General features: G+C 48.2%; 1 protein-coding gene across 1 annotated transcript; it reads left to right on the top strand.

Annotated features, from left to right (window-relative positions):
* Nucleotides 1-10,284: 10,284 nt before the first annotated feature.
* Nucleotides 10,285-11,359, top strand: LOC121775813 (transcription factor TCP4-like). The gene is made up of 2 exons (XM_042172880.1): nucleotides 10,285-11,057; nucleotides 11,180-11,359. Exon 1 carries the CDS (start codon nucleotides 10,311-10,313, stop codon nucleotides 11,052-11,054), a length of 744 nt encoding a protein of 247 aa, XP_042028814.1. The 5' UTR covers nucleotides 10,285-10,310; the 3' UTR covers nucleotides 11,055-11,057; nucleotides 11,180-11,359.
* Nucleotides 11,360-12,402: the final 1,043 nt, after the last annotated feature.

The raw sequence follows: 12,402 nt of genomic DNA, 5'->3' as shown, positions 1-12,402 counted from the left end.
CATTAAATGCGGCATTAAATGCGACAGTAAAATCCGGCCGTCGAATCCTGAAAAGGTGGAATATGAAACGGTGCGATGATTTGAAATCTTTTCCAAATCTGATAAATACCGCCTTTCTTCATCATTTGAACACCTTTGCTATTGGCTTCTTCTGCACTCTCTATCTTTTGCGTGAAAAATTTCCTTCCGCTTTCAAAAATTTCCTCAGGATTTCTTCAAACTTTCAAAGAGTAAGAACCATGTCTGCTTCTTCTTCGTCTGAGTCTGGTAGCGGTAGAAAAGGGGGTAAGGGGTCTTCTAGCCGGAAAGAATCCGGGGAGAAGACCGTAGAGTATTTTCACAGTATCTTGAGTAAGGATACTGTGATATCCCTTTACGAAAAATACTCTTTTCCTGGGGGGAAGGCGGTGGTTCCCGACGATGATCATAGGGCTAACGACCCGCCGGAGGGTTATGCCACCGTTTACGAAGCCTGCTTAGAATGCGGGCTTCGTTTCCCTCTTCCCCCACCTTTTGTAGAGCTTCTTGATTTTTTTCAACTCCCTTTAGGTCAGGTGACTCCGAATTCTTGGAGGCACTTGTCGGCTTTTGCTGCCGAACTCCGTAGGTTAGATAAGGATCTGTCTCTGCGGGCAATCCTTAATTTTTTCCAATTTAAAAGGAAGGGATCTTGGTTTTACTTGATCCCCTTACAGCCTTTTAGGGCATTCTGCAAAACCAAGTGGCCGAAATGGCAAAACCGCTTCTTTTTTATAATAGGACAGCGGCTCCGGGCTTCCCCTGGAGAGGGCCGAAGTCCGTGATTCCTCATCCTCGGTTAGAACCATTGGCCGAGCTCGATGGCGAGCTCAACAAGATTCCCATAGTTAGGAAACAATACACGGAGTCTGAGCTCGTCAAGGGCGACGTCGTGTTCGACATCTCGTCTTCGGACGAAGAGGCCGAGGGTGAGGATTTCTCTTTACCTTTATGTTCTACTGCTTTAACGAAGAAAACTAACCTTGCTTTCTTGCTTTTTGGCAGTGTACATGCTGAACAAGGCTACCCGAAAATCTTCGGAGTCCAAGGAGCCGGAGAGGCCGAAAACCACCAGCTCGGCGTCTGATGCCGAGAGGACTCCGAAAAGGCAAAAAACCTCTTCGGATCCGAAGAAGCCGGAGTCAACTTCGGCAAAGGGGAGGGGGAAGGCCCAGAAGCCCCCGAGAGCGCCAGAGAAAGACGTGGTCTTGGCGCCTCCTTCGGAACATATCTGTGAGCCGTTTTTATGGCCCACGGACTTCGCCGAGGTGAATTCTCTTCTTGATTTTCTGGCCTTGCTTTTTTCCTGTATTTTTTGTGGTCCCTTTGTTGACTTTTTTCTTTATTCATTTTCAGAGGAACGATATGCTCTCCAAGCTCGTCGCCGTCGAACTCTCCAAAGCGTCCAATGACTATGCTGAGATGCAGAGGAAGTTGGCGGCTGCTTGTCATCGGGCCGAACAGGCTGAGGCTAACTTTGAGAAGGCCAGAGCTGCTAGGATTTCGGCCCAGGATGAAGCTCAGTTTGCCAAAAACCAGCTCGTCATCCAGCGGGAGCAGACGAAACGGAGGGATGCTGCTGCCGTGGTTGCCCAAGGGGAGGCTCTCCGTGTTTACACGGAGAAACTCTTTTTGAGCAGCCAGTTCTCGGCCTTTGTCGGTAGTCTGGTAAGGCTAATTGCCGATAAGGGCGAGCAGGGGGCCGACGTCGTGCTGCCTCTGTACAGCCGAGAGATAGCGGCTCGGCTTCAGAATCTGCCGCTCCTTGAGGAGCTCGCTTCATCTTCGGTCCTGCTTTCTGCAGACCGAGTCCGGAGTTGTCGAGCTGATCGGGACGAGAACCTGGAGGCTATCTTTGTCTCCGTGGGACCCGTTTCACCCGCTTCGACTTACCACGGAGAGGGTGAGGCCGAGCCGCTGGAGCTGGAGGCCGAAGTCGAGCGGGCCGGGCATCCGGAGAAGGAGGCCGATCAGGAGGCGGAGGCGAGGCCGGCAGGATGCGAGGCCGAGGCTGAGGTAGCTCAGGAGAAAGAAGCTGAACCAGACCAAGGAGCCGGAGACGAAGCTGACGGAGTATGATTTCGTCTCCCTTCTCTTAGTCTAGTTTCTTCCTTGTAAAATGGCCTTGAAGCCCTCCTAGTGTAAAAAATTTTCCTTGTGAATGAAAAATTCTCTACACTTGTCTTCGTATAGCTTTTCGTACTCGCCTTTATTCCTGTTGTATTTTACTATCTGCTCGGTACAGCTGCCGAACTAATATAGCTGCTTTGTACTCAAAGGAGATGGAGATACTTCACTGGAAACGGCTGTACTCTTCGGCTTTAGACGAAGCTGAGAAAAGAGCTATAGCCGATCAGACGAAGAATGACGAGCTTCTGGCTCGTTTAGTGAAGCTGGAGGCCGATAATAAGGACTTAGAGTCCGATAAGAAGGATCTGGAGGCCGAGCTGAATACGGCCATTGCTGAGAGGACTGCGTATGAGGATTATATCCGTGAGCGCGGGGGAGTTACCATCTCGGATGTTCAGAGTCGAGTTGACGAACTGTGGGAGGAATATCATGTACTCCGTATGAACAATGTGCTGGAGAGCCCGGCTTGCCAACAAGTTGTGACATCACTGCGGCGTTGGGCTTCTCGGTACAACATTGTTCTTTCTCGGCGCCCCTCCATAGAAAGATTCCTTCGGCATATCGTGCCAACAGATGCTCGCACTCCAGATCAAACCTCTGGTTCCCTTGTTCAAAATCCTACTCCCAGCCAACAACGAACTCCGGAACAGCCGGAAACGTCAAGACGAGAACGGGCTCAGGAGCAACCGGAATCGTCAAGACAGGGACGGACTGAAATTCGCCGAGGAGTTGTGACTATGAGCGAGCAAGATCAGCAGATGCTTATTGCAGAGACTCTTCATCGCCGAGGTGTTAGGACTTCTCGGGCTCGGGGAAGAGGCGTTGGGTCGAGGATAGCATCTCGTCGACCTGCTTATTCTTCATCTGCTCGGAACAACCGAACTCGGCTTCCAGAGGATTTTGCAGATAGGTGGCTTAACTTCAGCAACCCTGGACAGTAGAATGGTCCTTTGTAATAGCGTAACGCCATTTTGTAGGGTAGCTGAGTTGTATGCCGAACAAGATTTGAAAAATGAAATTTTGTTTTCGCTTCTAACACTGTATTTACAGCTTAGCGAAAAAATTTCATCGTACTCGTCCTCGGTCTTATGAAGTAAACTTCTTTGACCGGACTTGGTCCTTGGTCTGATAAAATAAACATCTTTGACCGGACTCGTCTTTGGTCTGATGAAATAAACATCTTAGACCGGACTCGTCTTTGGTCTGATGAAATAAACATCTTTGACCGGACTTGGTTTGTGTTCTAATTTGGCGATTTTTGTCGCCGGGATCGAACTTTCCCTTGTCCTAATTCGGCGAGTTTTATCGCGTGGATCGGACTTTCCCAGTTAACCGAAGTGGTCTTATGCAGTAAACCTCTTTGACTAGACATGGTCGTCCCCGGTCTTATGAGGTAAACTTCTTTGACCGAACTTGGTCGTCCTAATTCGGCGAGGTTTATCGCGTGGATCGGACTTTCCCTTATTGCAGTTCGTTTCAGACGAAGTGCTTGTTAAGCTGAATTGCGGTCTTGTATCCTCCTTGGAAGCTTGGACTCACAATCGTTGGCTTATTGCAGTTCGTTTCAGACGGACTGCTTGTTAAGCTGAATTGTGGTCTTATATCCTCCTTAGAAGCTTGGACTCACAATAGTCTTTAATAATCGATCTAAAAAGGGGATCAGTCTTTAAAGAACGATATACCTTGGTACCATTTGTAAGAGACGACAAGCACATAGAGACAAAACACATAGAGAAAAAATGAAAAGGACGAAGGAAAAAAACTTTAAACCCTTTTTTTTTTAAAAAACGACAAGTAAAAGGTACAAGTAAAAAAACAAACAAATAAAAACATGTACCCCTATGACCGAACTAGACACGAGACGGACTGACCGGACTTTTGTCTCTTACAAGTGGAACTTCTTGAGGTTGGAGACGTGCCATGTTCGGGGTACTTGTTCTCCTGACATGTGAGTCAATTTATAAGACCCTTTGCCGAGGACTTCTGACACCCGATATGGACCCTCCCATGTGGGTTCGAGTTTGCCCAGCTTTTCTGCTCGGCTTACTTCGTTGTTTCTCAAGACGAGATCTCCCACTTGAAATTGAAGCTTTTTCACCCTTTGGTTATAATACCGGGCTACTTGCTCCTTGTACTTGGCTGCTTTTATGCACGCCAATTCTCTTCTTTCTTCGGCGAGATCTAGTTCTGCTCTCAGTCCGTCGTCATTCATTTCTGAGGAGAAATTTAGAGTTCGGGGACTGGGTATGCCGATCTCCACCGGAATTACGGCTTCAGTGCCGTACACCAGACTATACGGAGTTTCACCGTTGGAGGTTTTGGGTGTAGTTCGGTAGGACCATAGGACTTGAGGGAGATTTTCTACCCATTGTCCTTTGGCTTGTTCTAACCGAGCTTTTAACCCTTTCACCAGAATCCGGTTCGTTACTTCCGTTTGTCCGTTTGCTTGGGGATGGGAGACCGAAGTGAACCGCTGTTGAATGTTCAGCTCTTGGCACCAATTCTTGAACGTATTGTCGGTGAACTGAGTCCCATTATCCGAGATGAGGATGTGGGGTATGCCAAATCGGCATACTATGTTCTTCCAGACGAAGTCCAATGCCTTTGAGCTCGTTATCGTAGCTAATGGTTCAGCCTCCACCCACTTCGTGAAGTAGTCCACGGCAACGATAAGGAATTTCATTTGCCGAGGAGCTTGAGGAAGTGGTCCCACTATGTCTATGCCCCATTGCATGAAAGGCCAAGGGCTTTGCATAGTGTATAGATCGGTCTGCGGCATCCTTGGGACATTTGCATGAATTTGGCACTTCGTACACTTCTTGACGAGCTGCACTGCCTCTTGTACCATGGTTGGCCAATAATATCCCCATCTCAGAACTTTTTTAGCTAAAGCTCTGGCTCCGATGTGGCTACCGCACGATCCTTCATGGACTTCTCTGAGGATGTAGTCCGTCTCTTCTGGTCCTACACACCGCAATAACGGCTGGAGGTAAGACTTTCTAAAGAGGACTCCTTCATGAAGTTCGTACCGAAGAGCTCGGCACGTGATCTTCCGAGCTTCTCTCTTATCCTCGGGCAATTGTCCTTGATCCAGATACTGCAAGATCGGCGTCATCCAGTTCGACGAGCTGGATACTGAATGTACCTCGGCTTCATCAATGCTTCGATGCATTAATTCTTCCGCCTTTGAGCTCGGATCTGAGGCCAATTTACTTAAGGCATCTGCTCGGCTATTTTCCGCTCTGGGAATGCGGATTATCCGAAAATAGGAGAAACTTCGGCTGATGCTTTGCGCTTTGTCCAAATACTTCTTCATTCTCTCGTCACGAGCTTCACTTGTACCCAACATGTGATTTACTATGACTTGTGAATCACAATGGACTTTGAGAGATTTGACGAGCAGACTTTGCGCTAACTGGAGTCCGGCCAGGAGGGCTTCGTACTCGGCTTCATTATTAGTAGTGGGGAATAGGAAACGAAGTGAGTAGGTTACCTCGTGTCCGTCGGGAGCGACAAGTAAAATACCAGCTCCACTTCCCATCTTGTTTGAAGCTCCATCTACGAATCCGCTCCAGCAGTCCGGCGGCTCTACTTCGGATTCCAAGGGCTGTGCTAGTTCGGCATTGGCAGAATTCTTCTGTTCGGCAATAACGGGAATTGCTTGATCGAACTTCGCTTCTGCAAGAAAATCCGCCAAGGCTTGTCCCTTGATGGCTTTCCGAGGTAGATATTCAATTGTGTGCTCTCCCAACTCTATAGCCCACTTGGCGATTCTGCCTGATGCTTCTGGTTTGGTCAACACTTGCCGAAGTGGCAGATCAGTTAAGACGCATACCTTGTGAGCATAGAAGTATGGCCGCAGTCTCCTTGCTGCATTTACTAATGCTAGAGCAATCTTTTCCAGAGGTTGATACCTGGTTTCTGGACCTCTTAATGCTCGGCTTGTAAAATAGATGGGAAGCTGCTTTAGGCCTTCTTCTCGTACAAGCACCGCGCTGATGGTTTGATCCGATGCCGCTAAGTATAAGAATATTACTTCGGCTTCGGTTGGAGCAGAGAGAATAGGAAGCTCGGCTAGATAACTTTTGAGCTCGTCAAAGGCCCTTTTCTGCTCGGCTCCCCACTCGAACTTTGGTGCCTTTTTCAACACCTTGAAGAACGGCAGTTGCTTTTCGGCTGCTTGGGAAAAGAATCGATTCAGTGCGGCTAGACATCCGGTTAGCCTTTGCACGTCATGTATGGACTTCGGCATTGCCATGTTCTGAACGACTTGAACTTTTGAGGGGTTTGCCTTGAGTCCGTCCTTTGAAACCCAACAACCCATAAACTTTCCCGAATCTACCAAAAAGGTACACTTTTGGGGATTAAGTTTGAGGTTGGCTTTCTTGAGCACGTTGAGAGTGGACTTGAGGTTGTGCTCGTACTCCGAAGTGCTTTTGCTTTTGACGACTATATCGTCAACATATACTTCGACCTCCTTTCCAATCAGGTGCCGAAAAAGCTTGTCTACCATCCTTTGATAAGTGGCTCCGGCATTCTTTAAACCGAATGGCATCTTTTTATAAGCGAAAATGCCGAAATCAGTAATGAAGGCCGTTTTTGAAGCGTCAATCTCATCCATTAAAACCTGATGGTATCCTTTGTATAGATCAAGAAAACAAAAAATTTCAAAGCCTATCAGAGCTTCTACTTTTTTATCTATGTTCGGAAGGGGATAGCAATCTTTGGGACAGTGCTTATTTAGATCGGTGAAATCTATGCACATCCGCCATCCTCCTTCCTTTTTCTTGATCATGACAGGATTGGCCACCCACGAAGGATACTTCACTTCGAATAACACATCCGCTTTCAATAATTGACGGACTTCGTCATGGATGACTTGACTTCGTTCTGCCGCAAAGAGTCTTTGCTTCTGTTTTATCGGCCGGACCGAAGGATCAATATTTAAACGATGAGTGATTACCTCGGGGGGCACTCCGGTCATGTCCCACGGAGACCATGCAAAGACGTCTTTATACTCCTTGAGGAGCTGGATGGTTTTTTCCCGAAGTAGAGGCGTTCCCGCGAAACCGATCTTAACCGTTCTGGATGGATCGTCTTCGTACAGCTGAACTGTCATCGAATTCGGCTCCGGTATGACTTCGGTCATTGCCTCTGACTCCGGCTGCTGTGATTGCTATGCTTGGTGGTGCCGATCTGACTGCTCGGCACTTCTAAGCGCAATTTGCAGACATTCCTTTGCTCTCTTTTGGTCACCTCGGATGACCGCTATCCCTCCTTTAGTAGGGATCTTGATGGTGAGGTGATAAGTGGAGCAAACGGCCCGAACTGTGTTGAGCCAGTCTCTTCCTAGGATGACGTTGTACGGGGACCGAGCTTTCACCACGAAAAACTCAATCATCGTACTGGAGCTAGTAGGCGCTTTCCCCACCGTGATCGGAAGGCTGATAATACCTTCAGGGCGGGTGTCCTCCTGGGCGAAGCTCTTCAGGGGAAGCGGAGCCGGGCTGAGCCGAGCTGGGTCCACTTCTAGTTTGTCGAAGCACTCTTTAAAAAGAATGCTGACTGACGCTCCTGTATCCACAAACACCCTGTGGATCAGTTTGTTTGCCACTCCGGCTTGGATGACAATGGCGTCTTGGTGAGGAGAGATGGCCGGGACGGGATCAGCATCCGAGAACGTAATCACTTCGTCCTGCTTCAGCCTTTTATGCGTTGGCTCTTCTCGATTGGAGCCTCTGCGCTCTGACTTCAGGGACGACTTGGTCTTCCCGGCAGGGAGAGCGTCAATAGTCAGGATTACTCCATCATATTGCGGCTCGTCATCGTCTTCGGGATCCGGCTGCCTTTTCGGATCCTGAGGAGCGCAGTTCGCACCTCTCTGCTTCTTATTCTTCTTTGACTGCTTGCTTTGGTATTTTTTCAATGTCCCTGCCCTCACAAGAACATCGATACCTGCAGCCAAGTTTCTGCACTCCTCGGTATCGTGACCGTGGTCTTGATGGTAGGAGCAGTAGTTATCCTGGGGTCGGCGCGCGGCAGATTTCGTCATCCGCTTTGGCTTTTCGAACAGGTCAGAGTGTAGTTCGAAAATTTCCGCTCTCGGCTTGTTCAGCGGTACGAACTGAGCGGGCGGCTTCTCGGGATTGAGACGGGGTCCCAATCTGTCTTGCACCGGAGTCCTTTGAATCCTTTCAAAAGGAGTTCGGCGAGGATGTCCCTGATCGCCAAAAGGAGTTCGGCGAGGATGTCCCTGATCGCTATGATCGGGCTTCCTCCTGTCTCCTCGGGACGATGAGCTGTCTAACGACCGTTTGCGACGGTCTGCCTCATCGGCCCGGGAGTACTGGTCCGCAATGTCCCACATTTCCTGAGCTGTCTGCGGACCGCACTCAACGAGCTTCCTGTAGAGAGCTCCGGGCAGGATTCCATTTTGGAATGCCGAGATGACAAGCAGATCGTTGAGATCGTCTACTTGCAGGCATTCCTTGTGGAATCTTGTCATAAAGTCGCTGATTTTTTCGTCGCGACCTTGACGAATGGAAAGCAGCTGAGCCGAAGTGATTCGGGCTTCCGCTTTCTGAAAGAACCTCCTGTGGAAGGCATCCATTAGATCTCGGTAAGATCTGATGCTGCCCTGGGGGAGGCTATCGAACCACCTTCTCGCGTTCCCGATGAGCAGCTCGGGAAACAGCTTGCACATGTGGACCTCGTTGAGACCCTGGTTCGCCATGTTATACTGATAGCGCCCCAAGAAATCGTGAGGGTCCACGAGCCCGTCGTAAGTCATCGACGGAGTTCGGTAGTTCTGTGGTAGGGGAGTTCGGGTGATGTCGTCCGAGAACGGAGTCTTCAGTGCTCCGTACACGGCGAATCCGATATCTCGTCGGTATGGAGGAGATTGAGTTCTCCTGTGATTCCGGTACCGAGGAAGAACAGGAATATGTCGGGGTTGAGGATTCTTCTTCCTGGAAGACACGGCACTACTGCGGTAGTGACTTTCATGTCTGGATGAGGAAGGAGAATCCTCCGTTTTCGTCTTCGGCTCTTGGCTCTTTTGCAGGAAGGCTAAGAACTCATCCTGCTTCTCAGCCAAGAACAGCTTGACAGCCTCATTCAAATCAGGCTGCTGGGAAGACTCAGTGGGACGATTTTTGGAGCGGCCTGTTCCTTCGCCATGAGAACTGGTGGTGGATTTATCCCTAGGCTGTTTTCCAGACCTATGGGATGGATTGGCTTCCTCCTGGTTCTCACGGGCAGGAATACGGGTACTCTGCGATCTGGTATGCATTTTTTGGGTGGAAAAAAATGGATCAAAAATTCGCTTTATCACAAATTTTGTTCTCTGCTTCCCACAGACGGCGCCAGTGATGGATCCGCGAATTATTGATGATGATGAATGCTCGTAAAAATAAATTACGACACGGAAATTTTACGTGGTTCGATTTACTGAAGTAAATCTACGTCCACGGGAAGAAGGGAGGGCAAGATTGTATTGCTTGATCTGGGATTACAGCTTACAACACAGACTTGCTATATGATTTTATCTCTAGAGAGCTTAACCTCCTTCTATCTGATCTAAGTTCTATTTATATCTTGAACTAAGATCGTGGCTTGCATCACCACCCTAAGTCGTGGATGTCGTGTAGGTCATGGCCTAAGATCGTGGATGTAGCGTAGGTCATGGCCTACGATCGTGGCCTGAGTTGACACCACGTGGTAGTGGGTGCGTTGGACATCCTGTATGGGTCCACTAACTCCTTGTTCGGTCGAATACTGAGACCGAACTGCTTTGGTTGCCGATCTGAGAGTAGAGCTTGATGCCGACCTGAGAGCAGAGCTTGATTGGATGGCTTTTACCGAGCTGTAGGCTGAGGCCGAACTCTTTGGTAATGCCGAACTCATACTCCTGCTTTGGTTGCCGATCTGAGAGTAGAGCTTGATGCCGACCTGAGAGCAGAGCTTGATAGGTTGGCTTTTACCGAGCTGTAGGCTGAGGCCGAACTCTTTGGTAATGCCGAACTCATACTCTTCCTTGGGCTTTGGGCTGATGGGCCGTCATTGCTGTTGGGCTTGTTTAGTACGCACCCCATCAAGTGCATTTCCTTTAAATGAAATATTTTATAATCCAAACATTACTCCACAGCTGATTCTTCGCGCTTATGAGGAACGCCGGCGGCGAGATCGTGGCGGTGGACGGCGGCTACATCGTGCGCTCCACCGGCAAAAAGGACCGCCACAGCAAGGTCTCCACCGCCAAGGGCCCCCGCGACCGCCGCGTCCGCCTCGCCGCCCACACCGCCATCCAATTCTACGACGTCCAGGATCGCCTCGGCTACGACCGCCCCAGCAAGGCCGTCGATTGGCTCCTCCGCCACGCCAAATCCGCCATCGACGACCTCGATCAGCTCCCCCCCTGGCACCCCACCCCCTCCGCCGACGCCGATAATTCCAATTCCGCCTTCCCTCCGCCCTCTCTCGACCCCTCCGCCGCCGCCGACGCCGCCAATTCGTGTTTCCCCGCGGCGGAGGGCGGATCCGCCGCGATGCGGCTGTTTCACACCTTCGCCGACTCCGATTTGCTCCGCAGTCAGGATTTGAGGCTTTCACTGCAGTCGTTTCAGGAGCCGATTCTCCTCCACCACCAGCCGCCGCAGCAGCAGCAGAATCCGATTCAGATCGGAATCGAAGGATGGGCGGAGCACCACCAATTTCAGCAAATGTTAGGTCAAAATCAATTTGTTTCACAGAGGGGAACCCTTCAGTCCAATAACACACCTTCAATTCGCGCTTGGATGGATCCATCCGCCGCCGATCCATTCGCCTCCGGCTTCTCCGGATTCGCCATTCACGCGCGAAACGAGGAGGAGCGCGGCGGCTCCGCTTCCTCCGGCTCTCGTCATTGATAGGTAAGTTCTCTAATTGTTGTGTTTATATATTAAATTTTTAAATACTTAGCGTAATAACATCTGTTATAAATCTAGATCTTTATTCGTGTATGTCTAATGGATATTACAATAATTTTAAATAGAGCAATCGGGAATTTGTGCGGAAGACGAGGAAGAAGATCGAAATACTCTAATCGTCTACGTGTAATGTATTGTTTCGTTTCTCGTTTGCTACTTTGTTTTTAGTATGTTTAGTGTCATGTATTCAACTCAATAACTGCATTTAATTTGGTGTTATGCTATGTTGCTTGAGGTTTGATCAAGTGAGTTTGAATTTTATTTTATTTACTCTGTCAAGTATTGTGAATGCCATAAATCTTGCATTTTCTATGAGAAAAAAAAAACGGAATACAATTAATTTGAGCTGTTTATTGGTAAGAGTATAATTTAGATGAGATAACTAGGAATAATTAGATTGTTTCTTGAAGAGATATTAATGGTGTCAAAGAGATAGTTGGAAGTCATTAATTATTTCGTGTTTTGCTTTTACTACTTGAAAGCTCATCAACTTCTTTAGTCCAACAAAAGGAATAGGTAAAGTGACTCATCCTTCCCCGTCTCCATCCGTGCTCGGGTGTTGGGGAGTGTTTGGATAATGGTCGTTTTCCACCAATGATGAGAACCTCCGAGTCGGATGGGAGAGCTGGAGAGGGTAGGGAGTTGAAAACATTTCTCCGTTATTTGGTGATGAGCACTTGATGCCAAAGTTTCAGTCTAGTGAACCGCTTCTATCATCAATTGATTTTAGGATGAAACATCACTATGTTTGATTGATCTCTGTTTTACATATTAGATATGCTTCAACGAATAAGATCAACTTAAATATCACCAATTGAGTTGTACTATATCCAAATTGTGAAGCAAAAAGATATCAAAGTGAATCATGTGCATTCACGTACGTATGCGGTATGCTTCAATGAAGGAGACTAGCTATCTTCGTATGAGATACGCCTAATTTCTACAAATATGAGGTACATCTCAATGAATGAAACTGCATCGTGCCTCAATGAACAATACTAGAAGATCCAGTGGGTTAAGAAATGAGATGGCAAAAAAAGATGTCCTCTCATTGCACACACATCAATATTTGGAACTTAGTCATCAATGTATTAATGGTCCCCTACCTGCAGTGCCTTTTTGAATTCTAGCTTAAATTCTATCTTACCTCACACACACAAACAACAAGAAGTAAATTTGAAAAAAGATAAATAAAATGTTTTGCATAGACATGGTGACTATCTGTCAATGGTTGTTGGTACATCTTAATTCACTGCATAAGTCCTAGAAGAGTGAAGAAGAGCATCTT

This window comes from Salvia splendens, chromosome 18 (assembly GCF_004379255.2).
Source record: "Salvia splendens isolate huo1 chromosome 18, SspV2, whole genome shotgun sequence".
NCBI classification, from domain to species: Eukaryota; Viridiplantae; Streptophyta; class Magnoliopsida; order Lamiales; family Lamiaceae; genus Salvia; species Salvia splendens.
The sequence above is the reverse complement of the archived record's forward strand: the minus strand, read 5'-3'. Positions and strand labels throughout refer to the sequence as shown.